This window comes from Pelecanus crispus, chromosome 2 (genome assembly GCF_030463565.1).
Source record: "Pelecanus crispus isolate bPelCri1 chromosome 2, bPelCri1.pri, whole genome shotgun sequence".
Taxonomy (NCBI): Eukaryota; Metazoa; Chordata; class Aves; order Pelecaniformes; family Pelecanidae; genus Pelecanus; species Pelecanus crispus.
Window position 1 is genome coordinate 3,675,016 of NC_134644.1, and position 18,351 is coordinate 3,693,366.

An 18,351-nucleotide genomic window follows, 5' to 3' on the forward strand; every position below is an offset into this window, starting at 1 on the left:
CCATGCTAGCAGTATGGTCATGAACAGGTTTTATTTCCTGCAAAGGTGGTTGTTTAATTGGTAGATACCAATTAATTGGCAGGTACCTGCATGAGGAATAGGGAAATAATCTATTTCGGAAGTCCTCAGACTGTTTCACAGCTGTTGGTGTGAGATCTCCAACTTGTGCTTGTTGTTTTTTCAGTGAGGCAGATCAGGCTGGTGAAAGGTCTTCAGCCCCTCGAAGTCTCTGAGAAAGGGACCATCACCTTTGTGGTGGAAGTGTCACATGAGGACGTGGAAGGGATCTGGCAGAAGGATGGCGTTCGGCTGAAGCCTTCACCGAATATCACTATTGGTGTCCTGGGGAAGAAACATTCACTGACTCTTTCTTCCGTGACTCTTGAAGATGCAGGACTCATCTCCTTCAAAGCAGATGGCATTCATTCATCAGCGAAGCTCACTGTGACAGGTACACAGACCCACAAGTCTCAGGCCCTGGTTGGTGTGGGACATGGTAGTCTTCTCCTGACCCAGCAACCCAGCTTTTAAGAGAGCAATAAGCTTTCTTTGTAACCGCAATGGATGTTAAGCACTGGACTATCATCATTAATATATCCTTCTAATGTCAACAGGATTGTGGTAACATCATTGTCCGCAGAGCAACTCATCATAACGTGCTCAAAACAATAGGACTTTGTTGTCACAATTTTGTTGTGCCAGATGGTCCTGGAGACCTAAATCCTCACTAACGGGATTTCCTCTTTTTTGCAGAATTGCCTGTGAGAATCAGCAAACCTTTGGTAGATGTCAGTGTGACTCAGAAGGACAAGGTCACCTTCGAGTGTGAGCTGTCCAGGCCCAACGTGGATGTTAAGTGGTTCAAGGTACAACATTTGATGGATAGTGGTATTTTAATTTCTGACTTCTCTGGAAAAGAATGAGAGCCTTTAATTTCACTTCCAGGGGATGTGAGTCTGAGCCTTTGCTGTACAGCATTTCATATTGCTCCCTTGTCCTTATGTGCTTTTACTTGCCCAATTCATCTCTCTTGGTGTTATTAATTTACTGCATTTATCAGATTGAAAGTTAAACTTCTCTTGAGTTTACAGTAAGCTCCTGAGCTGTTTTTGCACAGAATTTGAGCTCTGCTGTTGATAGCAGTGCAGTCTTATGCTTTACTTCATGCCTAGCAGTTCTCACCCAGGATTTTAAGCCTCATTGGGAACTGTGATTTAAGGTGAAGCCTCAATTCCCTTTCACCTGACAATCATTTTGGAGATCAGTTCAGGCATTTCATGAACCTTCCTTGAGGCTCAGCTGATATTTCCCTTAAATGGGGATAACAGCATTTCTTCAGGGTAATGTCTGAAGGGGTTTATTGGCAACCCGGTACAGTGCCTTAAGCCTTCAAATAGGTGTCTTAGGTCAACCAAAAGTTATGCATGTTCTTCAGCCATTCGTACTTCTGGAAAAATTTGCACTGTGCTAAATAAGCACAGCTCCATTAAGTCCAATGAGATAGGTGAATTAAACACAGATCTGAATGTTTGTTTTGCTTGGTGTAGATGTAGGAGAGTTGATGGTGATCTGGTTTGGTCTTTTTTTTTCTAGGATGGGAAGGAGCTCCGGCAAAGTAAAAAAGTGGGGATTATTTCCCAGGGAAATAAGAGAAGCCTCATTATTCACAAATGTGAATATGAAGACCAGGGAACCTATACATGTGAAGCAGCTGAAGACAAGACATCAGCTACCCTAAAGGTTCATGGTATGTTCGACTGAAGTAGGAAATTACATCTACTGCAGTATTTTTGACTACACAGCCAGAAATGCTTTGTGTGTTTTGCAATTGCTTATTTTGGGTAACTTTCTCTTCCCAGTGAGAAAGTGCTGGCAGAGCTGTCCTCTGCTTGCTTTATCCTTAGAGGAGTATTTTTGGAAGAGGTGCTAGCTTAGTTTTCCATTTATCATAAGTTATTTCTGTTCTCTGGAATTTGAATGGTGATTCTAGATTGGCAAGTTAGCAAATACTGGACAGCCTGGCACAAAGCAGAGATTCAATGGCTGGTGTGAGCATGGTTTGGTTTAGCTTCTGCCATTGCCACGGGGGGACTTTGGCTGAATAGGGACTGGACAAGCCCTGGGTATGATCTCAAGATGTGCCCTACTTTTTATGTTGTTAATGCTAAGGAAAGTGTCAGGATTTCTGACTGCATCTCTCCTTTATGCTCAAGACAGTTTTCTCCCTCCGTGTGTTGCACTGTGCAACTGGTCAAGCGCCAGATGTGTTTTGTCACCAGGCTCTGAAGTACCAGAGATAAGCTAGTGTTGAAGGCCAGTTACTGAACGGACAGGTCCGCTGTGCCGTGGCAGATGTTATTTTCCAGAGGGGTGTCTAAAAAGACAGATCAGCTCTTTCTTATTGCTTACTAGATGCTGTCCTCATGTGGCCACTTGTGTTCAGCAATATCTTCATGAACTTCTGTCCTATTCCATTGCTCTGTTGAACTCCCCCTTTTCTCCCTGACTTTGTGGTTGGGATGGGTTGCTATTTGAATGCTGGCTGGTTTGCATCTAAGCTCTAGTCCTGAGGCTGGTCCAAGGTAGATCGAGGCCTTCCCTTCCAAAAGGAAAGTGCTGCAGCAGCACAGAAATATGGGTCGATTCTGACATAAGTTAGTGCAAAGCTGCAGAGTTAAAGAGGATTATACTGAGTTCAGGGGACTGAAGCAAAGGTATCTCCTAGGTCAAACATGTGGCTGAGGTCCCTGTGGCTGATGCAGTCCAGACACACAAGCAGGGGAGTAAAAGGAAAGCATGCAGAGAAGCATGTGAACAAGACAGGTTTATAGTGACGCAAGAGATTGTAGGCTTGTGTCTAGTTTTCCTTGGCAGATTTTCTTTCATAAATATGTTTAACCTCTTTTAAAACCTGTATAATGTTCCAGCAGCCATAAAACCTGTAGGTTCAAGTTTAAACTGTATTTACTGTGTTGAAGAGCAAAACCACCAAGGAAGGGAGGCTGGTCTAGAATAAAACACAATCCCATTTTTTCCATGCAAGTGTGCAGAAGGTAAACACACCACACTCAGTTATGGAGAAACCCCAGATAAATACTTGTCTCTATGATTTCACAGCCCGAGATATCAAGATTGTTAAACCATTGGAAGATGTGGAAGTGAATGAATATGAGAGTGCATCTTTTGTCTGTGAGATTTCACATGACGAGGTCCAAACCCAATGGTACAAAAATGACAACAAGCTGAAGGCTGCCGACAATATTAGAATGCGTCAAGACGGTAGGATGAAGAAGGGGGATCGCATTCTTTAGTGGGGGTGGGTTGGAGTAGGTGCTGGTATGGGAGACCAGGCAGAAGGGTCTGACCTTCAAAATCAAGTTAAGAAGGTTTAACAGAGAGTTCCCCTCTTGTTTTGGGGCTGCAGCTAGTCTGGGACAGTAACATAGTGGGAACATTTAGTCAGGCAAATTTGGGGTCACCGCATCATCCCATGCTGCCAGCAGTGGGTAGGAATTTGTATCATCTGACAGCGGGTGGGATCCATCTGTTTCAAGTACGTTCCAGATGGTGGGGACCACATTCAGTCAGTCCTTGGAGGAGATGAGGTTAGGTTATCCTTTGATACAGGGACATAGACGTAGGGGAATGGTCGGCCTTGCTGCTGTGAGAGCAGGCAGTGATGCGCCTGAAACCAGATGAGCGATGCTCAACCTGGCAGCGTGCCTTAGGGAGCGAAGCTCTTTGCTCAGGGGAAGCTATGTCTGGCTGTGTCTCTGTTCTCAGGAAAGACCTATTCGCTGACTTACACACGCGTCCAAGTTGAAGATGCAGCAGAGATCAAATTTGTAGCAGAAAAGGCAGAATCTCGTGCCCATCTTACCGTAAAAGGTAATTATGCTTTTCATGCCAATACTGCTTAAGTGCGCTCATGTTACAAGCCAACCAACTTCCCTCACTTCTAATGTGAAGAAGGTTAAACAACACCTAAAGCTTTCAGGGAAAGAAAAACTCCTGCTTACCTTCCTGCATGTGAAATATCACCCTGGGAATTTACTTTTGCTAAATAACACAGTTTATCTTCTCAGGAGGTTGGTTTTGTACCTTATGACATTAAAAGTCATGTTTGAGGGACAAAAAGCTGTAGCTTGACTTTCTTCTGCATTTTCTCTTTCTGGTGTGTGTTTAAAAAGAATACAGCATTTTTTTTCTGTTTAACTTAAACAGTGTGACAGAGACAGAGAGAAGGAAGACATATGAATTAACACACTGGTGAGGAGCTCAGGAAACCTGAGATCGGTCCCTGGCTTTGCCATAGCACTGCTGTGTAGTGTTGCGTAAATTATCTATTATCTCTGCAGTTCAGCCATCCAAGTGGTAAAATAGGGATCAAAAGTTTTCCCTTCATTAGCTCTTCACTTGCTGTGTACTAGTTGACTGCTTAGCATAGTGGGGATTCCTGTCATCGTCCAAATAACTGAACATAAAAGAAATATTGCTAATGAGTTTTTAATTGGCACTTTAAATGGAAACTATACTGATCATTCCATCTTTTTTTACTCCTTTTAGAGCTACCTGTAAAAATTGTGAAGCCTTTGCGAGATAAGATTGCTCTTGAAAAACATCGGGGATTCCTGGAGTGTCAGGTGTCTCGTGCCAATGCCAAAGTTAAATGGTATAAAAAGGATGTTGAAATTCACCCTAGTGACAAATATGAAATTGTGAGCGATGGTGTCTATCGGAAACTCATCATCAATGATGCAGATTATGAAGATGAGGACACGTACACTTGTGATGCCTTTGATGACAAAAGCAGTGCTAATTTCTTTGTTGAAGGTAGTAAACCATTTTTTCTTCCCCTCTAGGATGCGTTGGAAGGAGGACTGGCTGATTCAAAAAGCCCTGGTCATTTACTTTGAAAACAAAATACCACTTAAAAAGTATTTTAATTCACTGTTGGTTTATGCTGAAGTCCATTGATATTGAATCGTTTTAGGATTATAAGTGCAGGAACATCCTGTAAAAATGAATATATGATATATTCTCCTCAGCAAAGTGATGAAATTCCTGTTCCAGAGAAGTTTATCAGATATGCTGGAGAAAGTTTGTTGTTCAGAGAAAAGCTCCTGTAGCTAACCAAAATCTTTCCTATTATCAACATCTGCATTTCAGTGAACATTTTTTTTCCATTTTATAGTGCCAAGTGTTTGCTATCAGGATAGGAAAGTGGCTTTAGAAAAAAGGACCAGGAATCAGGAGAGCTGGATTCTCTTGGGGCCGTGTCACAGTCTCACTGTCTGACCTGTGACCATCAATATATGTTTTGGGTTTTTTTTTTTTTAAAAAAAAAGGATGTTTGAGGGCCTTTTAAGCCAACAAGTGCAGTACTCAAATGCAGAAAAGATGGCATGAGCATGCAGGATGATAATGGAAGAGTTCTTTCATGACCTCTAAATCTCTGCTTTCTCATTCCACCCTTCATCCAGAGCAATCCATTAGTATTGTAAAGGAGTTGTGTGATGAGGATGTGACTGAGCCTGAAGAAGCTACGTTTGAATGTGAGATATCCATTCCATCTGTGAAACCACCCAAATGGTCTCTACGTGGAGAAGTCTTACAGGCTGGCAGAAACTTTATCATACAGCAAGAAGGCACCATCCACCGACTGAAAATACTGAAAACCAGTGCTGATATGACAGGCACCATTCAGTTCTCCATTGGCAAATCAAAATCCACAGCAAACCTGCTTGTCAGAGGTAATGTGATTATGTCCTGGCTTGAATTAGATCATGAGAGATCCTTCCTCTCGCAGTCGCTGGAAAGTACTTTTTCATATGTACTGCCTAATGTGCAGGCTCCACTGGCTGGAGTCTTGGAAACGTATGGAAGGTCTGCTTAGTTCCCAATTACAAGTTGTTGGGTGAAATGCTGGATGCAAGAAATAAGACAGCGATGTCTTAGGAAAGGATCTGATTAAATAAGTTGGTGTGCCTGGTATTCAAACCTCGTATTCAATTCTATTGAGCTCAGACTGGGTTTTGGCTTTTTTTTTTTTTTCTCTTCTCTCGTCTCTTCTCCTTCTCTTCTCTCGTCTCTTCTCCTTCTCTTCTCCTTCTCTTCTCCTTCTCTTCTCCTTCTCTTCTCCTTCTCTTCTCCTTCTCTTCTCCTTCTCTTCTCCTTCTCTTCTCCTTCTCTTCTCCTTCTCTTCTCTTCTCCTTTTTCTTGACTTTACCAAAGAAGATAAAACAGATGAAATTTGCCAAGAGAGTTTGTCCCATTTCTGAAATAAACAAGTTTGATAGCTCATTTATTTAATCCCCTTTGTCATTGACTTGATCGGGGACAAAGCTTCAAGGCTTTTTATCTTCCCCTGTCACCATTGTAAATATCTCAAATCATATGCTGAAGTCCTTGTTTTGTCTTTAATTTGCTCTTACTTCAATAAAAACCTCAGAGAGCAATTCAGTGAACCAGAACTGGGCCATGAATTTGGTAGTTAATATACAGTATTATCTTATAGAAGCCAGCATTCCCTATAGATCATCGTGCCATTTTAGCTTCAAAGCATATCAGCTCCGTAACAGAAACTTGCAGCACCATCTGAGCAGTTCACAAAACAGTTGTGAACAACATATGTGAAATTAATTAGCATGAAATACAGATTAGAAACTTTCTCCTTCTTCAGCTTGATCCCTTCTTCTTTCCCAACGCCGCTTTGCAGATTACCACATACAGATCACCAGGAAGATGGAGGACAAGACAGCTCTGGAGCGCCATTCGGTCATCCTGTCCTGCGACTTCAGGCCTTCTCCAAAGGTTGTGAAGTGGTTCAAGGACCACACACCCATTGAGCCCTCTGAGAAGTACAAAATCAAGAGGGAGCAGCATTCGGCAGAGCTCAGGATTTTGAAGGTGAAGCCTGAAGATGCTGGCGTGTACAAGTGCAGGGCTGGAAATGCTGAGACCGAAGCCACGCTGACCGTTGAAGGTATGAGCGGTTTGCGGCAGCGGGGGGATTACCTGTTGCATAGATATAAGGAAGAAATTTTTTATGATGAGGGTGTTGAAACACTGGCACAGGCTGCCCAGAGATGTGCTAGATGCCCCATTGCTGGAAACATTCAAGGTCAGGTTGGACGGGGCACTGAGCAACCTGGTGTAGTTGAAGATGTCCCTGCTCACTGCAGGGGGGTTGGACTAGATGACTTTTAAGGGTCCCTTCCAACCCAAACCATTCTATGATTCTCCAATTCTATATCTTTATGGTTCAGTATTTCACTCTGGACTTCTCTTCTTAAGTGGAGGTAGATTCCCACAGTTCTCTCCTGTTAATTTTATATAAATGCAATATCTTAAGTGAACTGACAGTATTATGCACTGTGCTGATATCCCATGACACTGAAATCCAGCACTTACCATGAAGCAGGTAATGCATGTGGAAGGGCACCATCTGGGTAAGGCAGAAATTCATGCATCTTTCTCAAGGCACATCATTGTCCATTTCAGCCAAGGAACTAGAACTCTTTGATACTTCTTGCTAAAAATGTCCTTTATGTCAAAGTGCTACAGGCCTCTGATTCTGGTGATCTTTGTTGTGATTTTCATTTCCTGACCACTGTGTCAGCTTTTATAACTGCTATACGTTCGTTATTCATAATGATGTTCTACCTCATCCTGGTATGGCACTGTTTTTAGCCAGTTCTTCACCTCTGGTGAAACTGTAAGAAAAGATGATCCCTGTGTCGCTTTCAGCAAGACTTGGAGGTGAGCCACGGAATCATTTACAGAAGTCCAGGGAGCAGCTCTTGGTAACAGTTTGGCCTTGAAGAGGTTCATCCAAATGACAAAATTATTTAATACTCCCAAACGCCTCTTCTGAGTTAGCTAGTCCTTGAGAAACAGCATGTCACGGGTGGGGAAGCTGCAAAGAGAAACTTCTGGCCAAGGACTGGGAAAGCAAATTAAATTCCTGTTGCTCCCTAAACCTGAGCAAGTTGCTTAATCTCGTCATACTTGCTGTTTGTGACCAAACCCATTCTCTTAATCTCATGCTCTGTGTTTCCCTGGCAGTGAGTCAGGGATAACTTAGTTATAATGTGTTTGTGTGTGCACAGTGATGAGCTCACAGGGACTGGAGCTCTGTGGGGTATTTAGGTATGACGGTAATGCCATTACCATTTTAGAAAGACTTACTTATTTTTAAATTAAAAAGAAGAAAAAGCAAAACAGTTTTATGTTTTAAAAGAGAATTGAGGGCTCTGGACAAGATAGTCTTTTTAATGGATTTTTTTTTTGTTGGACCAAATGCAGAACCAAGTAAATGAAATGTAATGATCCGTGGTGCACAGGAGACCAGACTAAAACATCTAATGAACTCTAAATGTTATGAAATCTATTTGTGGTAACAGTACTGATTTATGGTGACAGTGGTGATTGTGCACCTTGGTTTCCTACAGCCCGCAATGTAGAAGTACTCAAACACCTGCAGGACGTGGAAATTGAAGAAGAGAGTTCCGCTGTCTTCTCCTGTGAGCTGTCCCACGACGACGAGGATGTGGAATGGTTCCTCAATGGCACCCTCCTTTACACCAACAATTTCAATGACATCAGGAATGTTGGCAACTGCTACATGCTGACGATGAAGCAGGTCAAGCCTGAGGATGCTGGCACAGTGACAATGAAGTCAGACAAGGTGTCAGAGACCGTGCGTCTGAAGGTGATAGGTGGGTTGTGATCACACTCCTCCCAGATGTACATATGAGATGCAAAAGAGCTTATTTACTGTACCCATGCAGCAACCCTGCTCATAAGCTTCACCTTTCTGGCACCGAGTAATAGGCACGCAGGGGGTTTCTTCCAGTGTGAGTTTCTACTGTAGCTGATGATTTTTCTAAGGAAGATTGTTTTGATGTCCTGCCAAAACTTTCCATAGCTCTCTACAATGTTTTTACTGATCAGCATAGTCTCAAGAGCAATCTCCTTTACTTGTAGATCTCTTCAGTAGTATATATTCTATAAATTGTTGTTTCTAAAGATTTTTGGCTACAAGGAGGTGAGCTTCAGTGTCTTTCCAAGGGTAGGGCACACCTTTAGTATATCCGTTCTGGAGTCAGACTGAATCAGCAAAGAGAAGACAGTTTGTTGCTGGCCTTCATATGTCTTATATGTGTCACCAAACTTTGAGTTGCTGTGGTTTAACATGTTCTTGTGCATCAGCTAAGCCGCAGTAAGTTGCGTGAATTATTTTAGGCATATTAGAAACATGAAGTAAAACCCTTACCATAGTTTCAAAATCATGTTTTCTTTAGCAACACACCCATACATGCATGCTCAGGTAAATCATGTTGATTTGTTACCCTAAATTAACAACTTCTTGTATCTGGAAACACGAGTGCAAAATGTTCTGAACCGTTCTCTGAAAATTAGAATCTGATGTCCTCCACACCCTCCTAGAGAATAATCTCTCTGATTTCCTTTGCATTTTGTGTCCTGATCATGACTAATTTGTTCTTCCCAGAGTATCTCAGTAATTTAACTCTTACTCTATCCACTCAGAGAGTCTGAAGGATTTCCTCTTCCTTTCTTTCTTTTCTTCTGGTTAAAAATTTCCCCCAAATAGATGTCCTCCGTGTCAAATATATTTTAAATTAGATAAAGGGAATCAATAAAACAAAGAGGCAAGAGAAGAAATGTTCAGGAGAGTGAGAAGAATGTGCAGCTTATCCTGTTCTTGCTGCTCCTACCGCATGAATCCTACGTGGTGAAAAGGCAGTGCCAGCTGTCTGGCTTTAGAAGACCTACATCCCAATTACTTCTCTTCACACATTTTTCTTCTTACCACCTGACCCCTTTCCACTTGTAGACTGTTGCAATGAGAAAGGACATTCCTAGAGAATGTTTTCTGCTTCTCTAGGATACAGAAAAGGGCTTCCTTAAACCTAGTCTATCTTGTTGAGTGGCTATTCCACAAAAGCGTGAAGCTGTCCCTCTGGCCTTCACTGAGGCCCTACATGTCTGCTCCAAGCCCCATTCCCTGTGATGGGATGTCCTGTGGCTGATAGATGCCCCAACGCAGAGAGAGAAAAGGAGCCCTTGGAATCTCACAGGTGTGCAGTCATAAGAGAGACCACAATTACAGCACTGAATATCACTCCCCATGCATGGCAATGCAGGCTGTCTCTCTCCTTCCATGCATCCTCCCAATAATAAATTCTGATTTCCCTAAAGCTCCTTCCAATCATGAGGTGTGAGACTGCTTTAAGTTCTGCATTGGTATCATCAGCATTGCCAAGGGTTTACTTAAGCTCTCTTTAAATATTTGTTAGTAATTGAAAATGTCTCAACCTAAATATCCTGGATTATCTCTGTTTTGCCTGTTAACCTTCAGAGAAGCCTGCTGTCTTCATGAAGTCCTTGGACGATGTTTTTGGTGAGGAGCGAGGTATGATTAAATTGGAATGTGAAGTCTCCAAAGAGAAGGTCAAACCTGTTTGGAAAAAGGATGGTGTGAAACTCACTTCTGGTAACAAGTATGAGCAGATACAGTCTGGGAAGACCCTGTGCCTCCTTATCCATGACCTTGAAAAGACAGATGCAGGTTTATACACATGTGATATTGGCACTGATGTTGCCAAGTCAAAGGTCAGCGTTCGGGGTAAGTATTGTAGACGATCGCCAGTCAAGGGGTGCTGCAAATACGGGTGGGCATGGTCACTTTCTCTCACACCTATTCCTCCATGAGCCTCACATAACATGGTGATGTCTGAATAATCCCTGTTACTCTTCGGTGTAAATATACCTGATGTTTCAGTGAAAATCAAGTGTCAAGAGTGTAGTGAGTGACAATGTTTCCTTCCTGAACATTCCTAAGGTGCAGAAATCCTCCCAGAAGAGCAAAAAATTTCTCAAAAAAAGCCCCCCAAAACCAACCCCACAACCAAAACCAAACCAAACCAAAAAAAAAAAAAAAAAACCCCAAACAAAAGAAACCAAGTAGCTTGTGTTTTACAGTTTTGAGCTATTAATTCAGAGTTCATTGTGGTAACACAAAGGTAGTACAGCGTTGTCTATTGAAGAAACCAGCAGCTGAGCTTGCCTTCTAATCTTTGTGGCTGCTTGACGGGAAGAGAAGTGTTCATGGCTTTCAAACTCACATTGATAAAAAGACAAAGTTTGAATTTGTCTGATTTGAATGCCAGGAGAGGTAGGATGGTAACAAATTAACAAACATCTCACTTATACTGTCATAGAGAAAAACCTCGCACAAGGTTTTGGTCTGACAGCTTTTGTCCCCTCTAGCTCGAATCTTGACTCTTCTCCACTGAATGATCTGTTCTCCATGCAGTCCCTCCAGACCAAAGTCAGGAAATTCACATGTCCCTTTTTCTATAGCGTTGCAGAGATTCTGAGTGGATAATGTCTGAGAAATCCTTCCCATTGCAAATACATCTGTAAGAAATGCAGTGCTGTCTTGCCAATCCAGTAGACAAACCAATCTGATGAGCTAAAAATGTCAATACTACTACTCATGTCAGTCACAAAAGCCTTTTCTCCTTGTATTAACTTAGTTTTTGTCTTCTAGAACTGAACATTGGCATCACCAAACGACTGAAGAACACTGAAATCCAGGAGGGAGAAAATTGCACTTTTGAGTGTATTTTGTCCCATGAAAGCATTGATGACTTCAACTGGACACTGAACGGGAACAAAGTGGAAAGTGGTGGGCGATTTAAAGCCTCTAACATGGGTCGGAAATATACACTTAATATCAAAAAAGTGATTCCTGATGATGCTGGGGAAGTGATTTTCACTGCCCGTGGTCTAACCTCCAAGGCTTCTCTGGTTGTAAAAGGTAATGAGTTCAGAAAGGTTCTGGGGTTTGATTTCTTGGGTGTCTTTTCATAAGGTATGTCAGTAAACCACAAAGGCAAACTCTTGTAATGATCAAATTGAATAGCAGCCTTCTCTATGAGCCTTGAAGCACTGAGAGTCTTCCTTAAAAACAAGTGAAAGGCTGCAACTTTTTATAGGTATTTGAGAATTGCAGAATACACTCGGTAGTATAATTGTACTGACGATTACTACCCAGACTGTGTGCATCAGAGATAATCACCCAAGTAGTGATCACCCATCAGAGATAATCACTGGGTAGTCAGTGGAGAGAAGAAATAGGTGGCTTTCAGACATAGTCCATCATCCGCAGTTAGACCTATGTAGGACAAAATAAATTATTCCTTGAAGTCTATCGCCTGCACTTAGCAGATCACTGCTGGCTGTAGAGCAGCCCTAGAGCTAGTGTCTCTGCTACGTATCTCTACAGCGTAGATGTCTGGTTTTACTGAGACAGATCCCACTATAACTGCGCGCCTACTGTAACTTCAGTCACAACAAAATGACATCCCCCGAAATGGGTGTCGTCAGGACAAGTCCTCAGTTCCTGTAAGCAATCATTAATATTCACTGAGAGCCCATAACTGCAATTAATATATACTAAAGAGCAAGACTGCCTTTTCCCTCCCTTCCCTAACATAATACGGATCATTCATTGGGGAATGTGAAAACTTGCTGGACATTTGAATTGCAAACCCCCACACACACTATATAGTGATCACGATCATGACTTTTATTCAAAGTTCCTTTTTTTTTTTTTTTTTTATTTCCCCCCTCCTCTTCAGAAAAACCTACTGAGATTACAAAACAGCTGGAGGATAAAACATCAGCAGTGGGACAGGACATCAGCCTGAGCTGTGAATTGTCAAAACCTGATGTGAACATCAGGTGGTACAAGGATGGCAAAGCAATCCGAAAAAGCCAGAAATATGACTTGCACCAAGAGGGAACACGGGCCATTCTGATCATCCATGACTCCACGGTCAAGGACAGTGGGGAGTACACCTGTGAGACTGAGTTCTCTAAAACAAAAGCCAGGATCACAGTGCAAGGTCAGTTGAAGCATGCATAGGGCCTGGCATGTGCAGAAGTTAGGGTAAATAACCACAACGTGTGGGAGATGTTCTTCTCTTCTATCTCCCTAAACAGGATCAATTCCTAGTTTTCAAAAAATGTCATGGATTAAAAACTTTAAAAAAAACCTCTGAAAAAGCACCTTATAGGTACTGAAGAATCTTATGTGTTATGTAATGAGCTAATCAAAATTGGAAATTTGAATTAGACTTTTTTGAATATGGGTGATCAAAACTGTACACAGTCTGCAAGATGACACCTCAGCAGTACCCATGCAATGGTATTAAACTTTCCTGGAAATATTTTACCTGATACATCCTGCAACAGGAGGTGGACCTGGTGATCTTCTTAGATCCATTCCATCTAATAGGATGAGAGGAAATGGCCTTAAGTTGTGCCAGAGGAATTTTGGATTGGATATTAGGAAAAATTTCTTCACCAAAAGGGTTGTCAAGCACTGGAACAGGCTGCCCAGGGAAGTGACTGAGTCCCCATCCCTGGAGGTATTTAAAAGACGTGTAGATGTGGTGCTTAGGGACATGGTTGAGTGGTGGACTTGGCAGTGCTAGGTTAATGGCTGGACTTGATGATCTTAGGGGTCTCTTCCAACCTAAAGATTCTATGTTTCCATATTCTGTGATTCTACAAGTTGGGGCAGAGGGGATTCAAGACCACTCTGTATGCTTAGGACTTGTTTGGGTAACAAATCTGTCTCTGTCTCTCTTTTTTTGTTTGTTTGGGGTTTTTTTTGTTTTGTTTTCTTCCAGAAAAACCTAATTATTTTGTCAAAGAACTTTCAGATCTGAAAGTGGATGAAAGTGGAACTGCAGTTTTTATGTGCCAGAGTGAGAAAGCTGCATCCTCTGTGGTCTGGAGGAAAGGCATAGCTGAACTCAGGTCTAGCAAGAAATATGAGATCACACAGAAAGGACAAGTCCTGCAGCTGGCCATAAATAACTTGGAGAAAAGTGACAGTGACACTTACACCTGTGACATTGGTGATGCCCAGTCCAGAGCCAAGCTAGTTGTGCAAGGTATGTGTGAGAGGAATATGATTGTACATCCTGTTTCTCCACCGGGAAACATTATATGCATAGGCAGATCTATTTCTTGGCATACAGGTAGCAGATCTACTGATTTCTGGCTCTGAGTCACGATGTCTATACACTGCACAGGACATGTGGACAAAAATATAACGACATGGAGCTGGGCATGCAGAGTAATTTGTCAATTTGAAGCAATAACACCTGGAATATTTTGGGTATTATTCAAAACCCAAAACGCTGATGTGAGGAGAGGCTGGTGTTCCTGTGTGAACATATGATGGATATGATTCAGAGTGCCTGCTATTAGATGGGGGAAAAATTATTCTGCCTCCAGGCTTTTCTCCATATCCCTTGATGCCTCTTTCCAGTAGTGGTTTCTAAGAGGGGATGGGTGAATGAGTGGTCCAGGGATCTTTAAGTGCTTAATGTCCCTCTGCGCCTTAGACATGAGTTACACCCTCCAGCTGAAGACTACAACCCAAGCAGCTTTTGTTTGATGCTACAGGCAGTAAAAAAGCTGTGGTGGCCAAAGCTAACAGCAGAGCAGTGTTTCGGGGAAGGAGTGAGGTCTGGTTGTTATTGCTCCTCACAGTTCCCTCGTTGGAGCACCAACTGGGAGAACCTCTTCAGCTGAAATAGATGAAACGATGAAGAGCAGAAACAATTAAAGAATAATCGCATAGAGATGCGGTGGTGGTGTCCACTTACTTATTAATTATTATAGCTAGTTATTAAAGACTAAGGGGGTTAAAGCCAGACTCCTCCACTTCTGATCATCTGCTAGAACAGCCTTGAGAAGCAAAGTATGCTTAATCCCATTCGTGGCCTCAGGATCTGAGCTGCCTGAATTCGCTGTGAGGTCTCTAACACCAACTTTTCTGAGTGAAAAAAAATACTTCTGTATCACAAAACTCAAGGTAAAAGTAAAAATTCCCTGTACTGCTTTTGTAAGTAGGAGCAACATCAGATATATCTTTGTATACAGCTATAACCTTATTTTATTTATTTATTTATAGTTAGGTGTATCTATCCATATCTACACAGGCAGGTTTTCAGGATTGTTGCTTTGTTTCTTTTTACTGAAGCTGCAGTCAGACACCCTCTCCACTTCCCACTGTGTTTATGGTTGGACTAAGCTCAAAGAAGGTGGGGCTGGGTGGTCCTATCCCACAGAAAGCAACTTGTATTTGCTCTAGAAAAACAGAGGGGTTGTCATGGGAGGGATTGTCTGCTTAGTGATGTCTAGAGCCCAGTGATGCTGTCAGAGATGCATCCTTTCAGCCTTTCCAGGTACTTTCATTAAGAGAAACTTTCTAACACTGGATTTGCATTGTACTGGCTACTTGTTCTGCTATATGTGTTCTGGTGCTTTGAAGTTGTCTTCATCCTATTTTGGTGTGTGTCCTGTATATACTGTCTTCCTGTGAATGGTTTTTGTGTTCAATCACAGGGGAATTGTGTTTCAGTTTTCTGTATCATGAACATATTTATTTATTGAAATACTCACATGGGAAATCTTGGAGTTTTCCATATCGATTTTCATGCTAGAAACAGAAGATTCCAGTAATTGATGTATCTATGTTCCTTTCAGGCCAGAAAGTGCTAATAACAGAAGACCTGGAAGATGTCACTGTGTTAGAAGGAGAATCTGCCACGTTCAAATGCAGAATCTCTCCTGTAGACTATAGCAAAGTGCAGTGGTTTTTGGATAAAACCCCACTCCATACCAATGAACTTAATGAGATCCAGTCTCAGCCTGGTGGATATCACTTGCTAACGGTGAAAAAACTCTCACTGAAGGACTCGGGGGTCATTACATTTGAAGCTGGTGATAAGAAAACCTCTGCCAGTTTGGTTGTTAAAGGTAATTCAATCATAAAAACTGCAGGAGATGAAAGAATGTGTAGAAATAACTATGGGTTAATGTGGGTAGGTGGAAAAAAAAGAGAAAAAATGCTACAAATTTGGCCCCATCATGTGTATATCTGTATATGTTCAATAATAGCATTTCCTATATAATGAAGCTAGGGCCGGGGAATTAACACTTCGTAATCCTGGACAACTCTCATTGCGTTTATTGGACCTTAGATGGGAATGTTATACTGTAGTGATGGCACTTTGGGTGCCTTGTCCAGTTTTCCTTGAGCCGAGCTGATAAGGTGATGATACATGAGGAGAAATCAATTAGTTCAAGGGGGAAATAAAAAAGTGCAAGCAATAAGTTTTTAATTTAGTTTTCATTGTTTGAAAGGCAACATTATGTGTGTTCTCTGCTATTGTTTTCTCTGGAAAAGTCAAACTGCATTAAAACTGCAGTGTCAGTCTACTTCTATAGCAAGGGAGTAAAATGAATGCCAGACAGCCCAAGGGTGCAGGATTAGAGAGGTGTTATCTTACTGGAAACATAACTATTTCTCCTTGCCCAGAGAGGTAAAACACACAGTCTCCACTGTGCCAGATAATATTCTCATTCTTTTCAGAATCACCACGTTTCTTGCAAAGAACTTTCTTTTTTTTTTCAAAATTTGAAAATTTGCCCAAATTTTCTCATGCTACAGAAATGCAAACAGATTTTTCTGAAGTCAAATTAAACGCCTGATTTGCAAAAGTCTGATTCCTTCTGGTAACATTAATACACGATGCTATAGTACCAAAACCAGGTTTTGGTCTCCTGATTGATTGGATTTTTATGGATTAAAAAGCATGAAGCTATGAGGGATAAGATGTACCTTGGACACTTTAGCTATTGATATCTAGCTTAGGCTACTTCTATCAGCTGTGTAGAAAAACAAGCACTTCCAGAGAGCAGTTCATCTTCTCTGTCCTAATGACCTGTCTTGGAAGTGAATAGCTGGTCTCTGGAGGTGTCTGTCATCTTCCAGCAGTTATAGACACCCTACATGACCTGTCTGAGCTATCTTGCCTGGTTTTTAGATGACTCGTACCACTGAGATGAGACCTACTCTAGATGACTGGCTTTGGGAAACCCATATTGCACCTCACTTCATGCAGAATTATTTTTTTCCACATTCAGTTAGGAGGTTCAAACTAATCAGCTCACAAGTGAAAGGGCTTAGGAAAATTGTGTCTCCATCTTGTTCATATTTAGCAAGATGCAAGAGAGGTCTTATTTATGTTCTTCAACAGGCATATTTTCTTCTCAGTCTCTCCCAGACGGCGTTAGGTATTTGCTAAACAAGATTTTATGGCATGACTGGTGCCTTCCTGAGGGCTTTATAGTCATGACCATCAAATTATTTGTTACTAACCTTGACCTGTAATTTTGATACAAGTAATCTTGGATATAAATCTCACAGATTACTTGTGATCTGAAAATCCGCACCTCTTCTGAAACATCTCAGATGGTTTTTATGTGATTCTAGAGAAGCCCTGCATCTTCACAAAGGAGCTGGTTGATACTGAAGTCACTGAGGGAGAGGATGTGGTCCTTCACTGTGAAACCTCCAAATCAGACAGCCCTGTAAAGTGGTGCAAAGACGGGAAGAGCCTTAGGAATTCTTCCAAGTATAACATCAGCCGGTCGGGATTTGAAGCCAAGCTTGTCATTCACAGGGCAGAAGAAAGAGACAGTGGCAGATATGAGTGTGAGGCTGGAGCAGCTAAAAGTAGTGCGGTTATTACTGTCAAGGGTAAGAACATTTGGAGTGATGGTTTGGGTCCTAACTTGTCACCTAACACCAAGGTCAGAGTAATAAATTGAAATGATAAAAACATGAAACTGTACTGAAAAGGAACCTCATGTCTTTGCATCACCATGCAGGAGAGGTTCTCATCAAGTCATCTGGGACAGCTCCCAGAGAGGTGACAGAATGTGAAACAGGAAAATCCTTCATCTTACCTGATTTTAGCTCTGTGAAAGTTAAGTGGCCAAGCTCTGTGGAGCAGAGAGCAATGGGTCAGTAGAGAACAGTGGGCATCTCTTTAGGAGATCCACCCAGCCTAAGAGGTAATCCAGAAAAAGGATGAATCACCTTCTGAAGCTGCCTCCACTGGTGGCCCTCTCCAAGGAGGGAGCTCATACACCCGCATTTGTCTGGGTAATTGCTTTAGGCAGCCAAATTTATTGAGACTAGTGCATCCAAAGTTTTTATCCCAAAGATCATGATCAGGCGCTATCTGAAGTGCTGTGGTCTGAGCTGGAGCAAAAGTTCTCTTCTTAGACACATGAGACTTTAATGTACTTCCTTGAGCATATTGGGTAAGCACCACAAATGCTAGGTAAGCGTTGGGTCTGAGCCGTGTCAGAACCAGGCTCACCTGCCACCCATGTTATAATTGCTCCAGCCTGAGGTTGAGTCACTGCTCCAGCCTGAGGTTGAGGAGG

General features: G+C 42.0%; 1 protein-coding gene across 1 annotated transcript in view; it reads left to right on the forward strand.

Moving 5' to 3' along the window:
* OBSCN (obscurin, cytoskeletal calmodulin and titin-interacting RhoGEF) overlaps positions 1–18,351 on the forward strand; it is a 190,216-nt gene that overhangs the window by 54,698 nt on the left and 117,167 nt on the right. Inside the window, exons 23-37 of the mRNA XM_075704703.1 lie at positions 185–451; positions 754–866; positions 1,594–1,747; positions 3,118–3,279; positions 3,784–3,888; positions 4,567–4,833; positions 5,484–5,753; positions 6,719–6,985; positions 8,454–8,720; positions 10,385–10,651; positions 11,579–11,848; positions 12,672–12,938; positions 13,728–13,994; positions 15,598–15,870; positions 17,390–17,656. Of these exons, the coding sequence (XP_075560818.1) occupies positions 185–451; positions 754–866; positions 1,594–1,747; positions 3,118–3,279; positions 3,784–3,888; positions 4,567–4,833; positions 5,484–5,753; positions 6,719–6,985; positions 8,454–8,720; positions 10,385–10,651; positions 11,579–11,848; positions 12,672–12,938; positions 13,728–13,994; positions 15,598–15,870; positions 17,390–17,656 (3,483 nt within the window). The remainder of the gene's footprint in view (positions 1–184; positions 452–753; positions 867–1,593; positions 1,748–3,117; positions 3,280–3,783; positions 3,889–4,566; positions 4,834–5,483; positions 5,754–6,718; positions 6,986–8,453; positions 8,721–10,384; positions 10,652–11,578; positions 11,849–12,671; positions 12,939–13,727; positions 13,995–15,597; positions 15,871–17,389; positions 17,657–18,351) is intronic.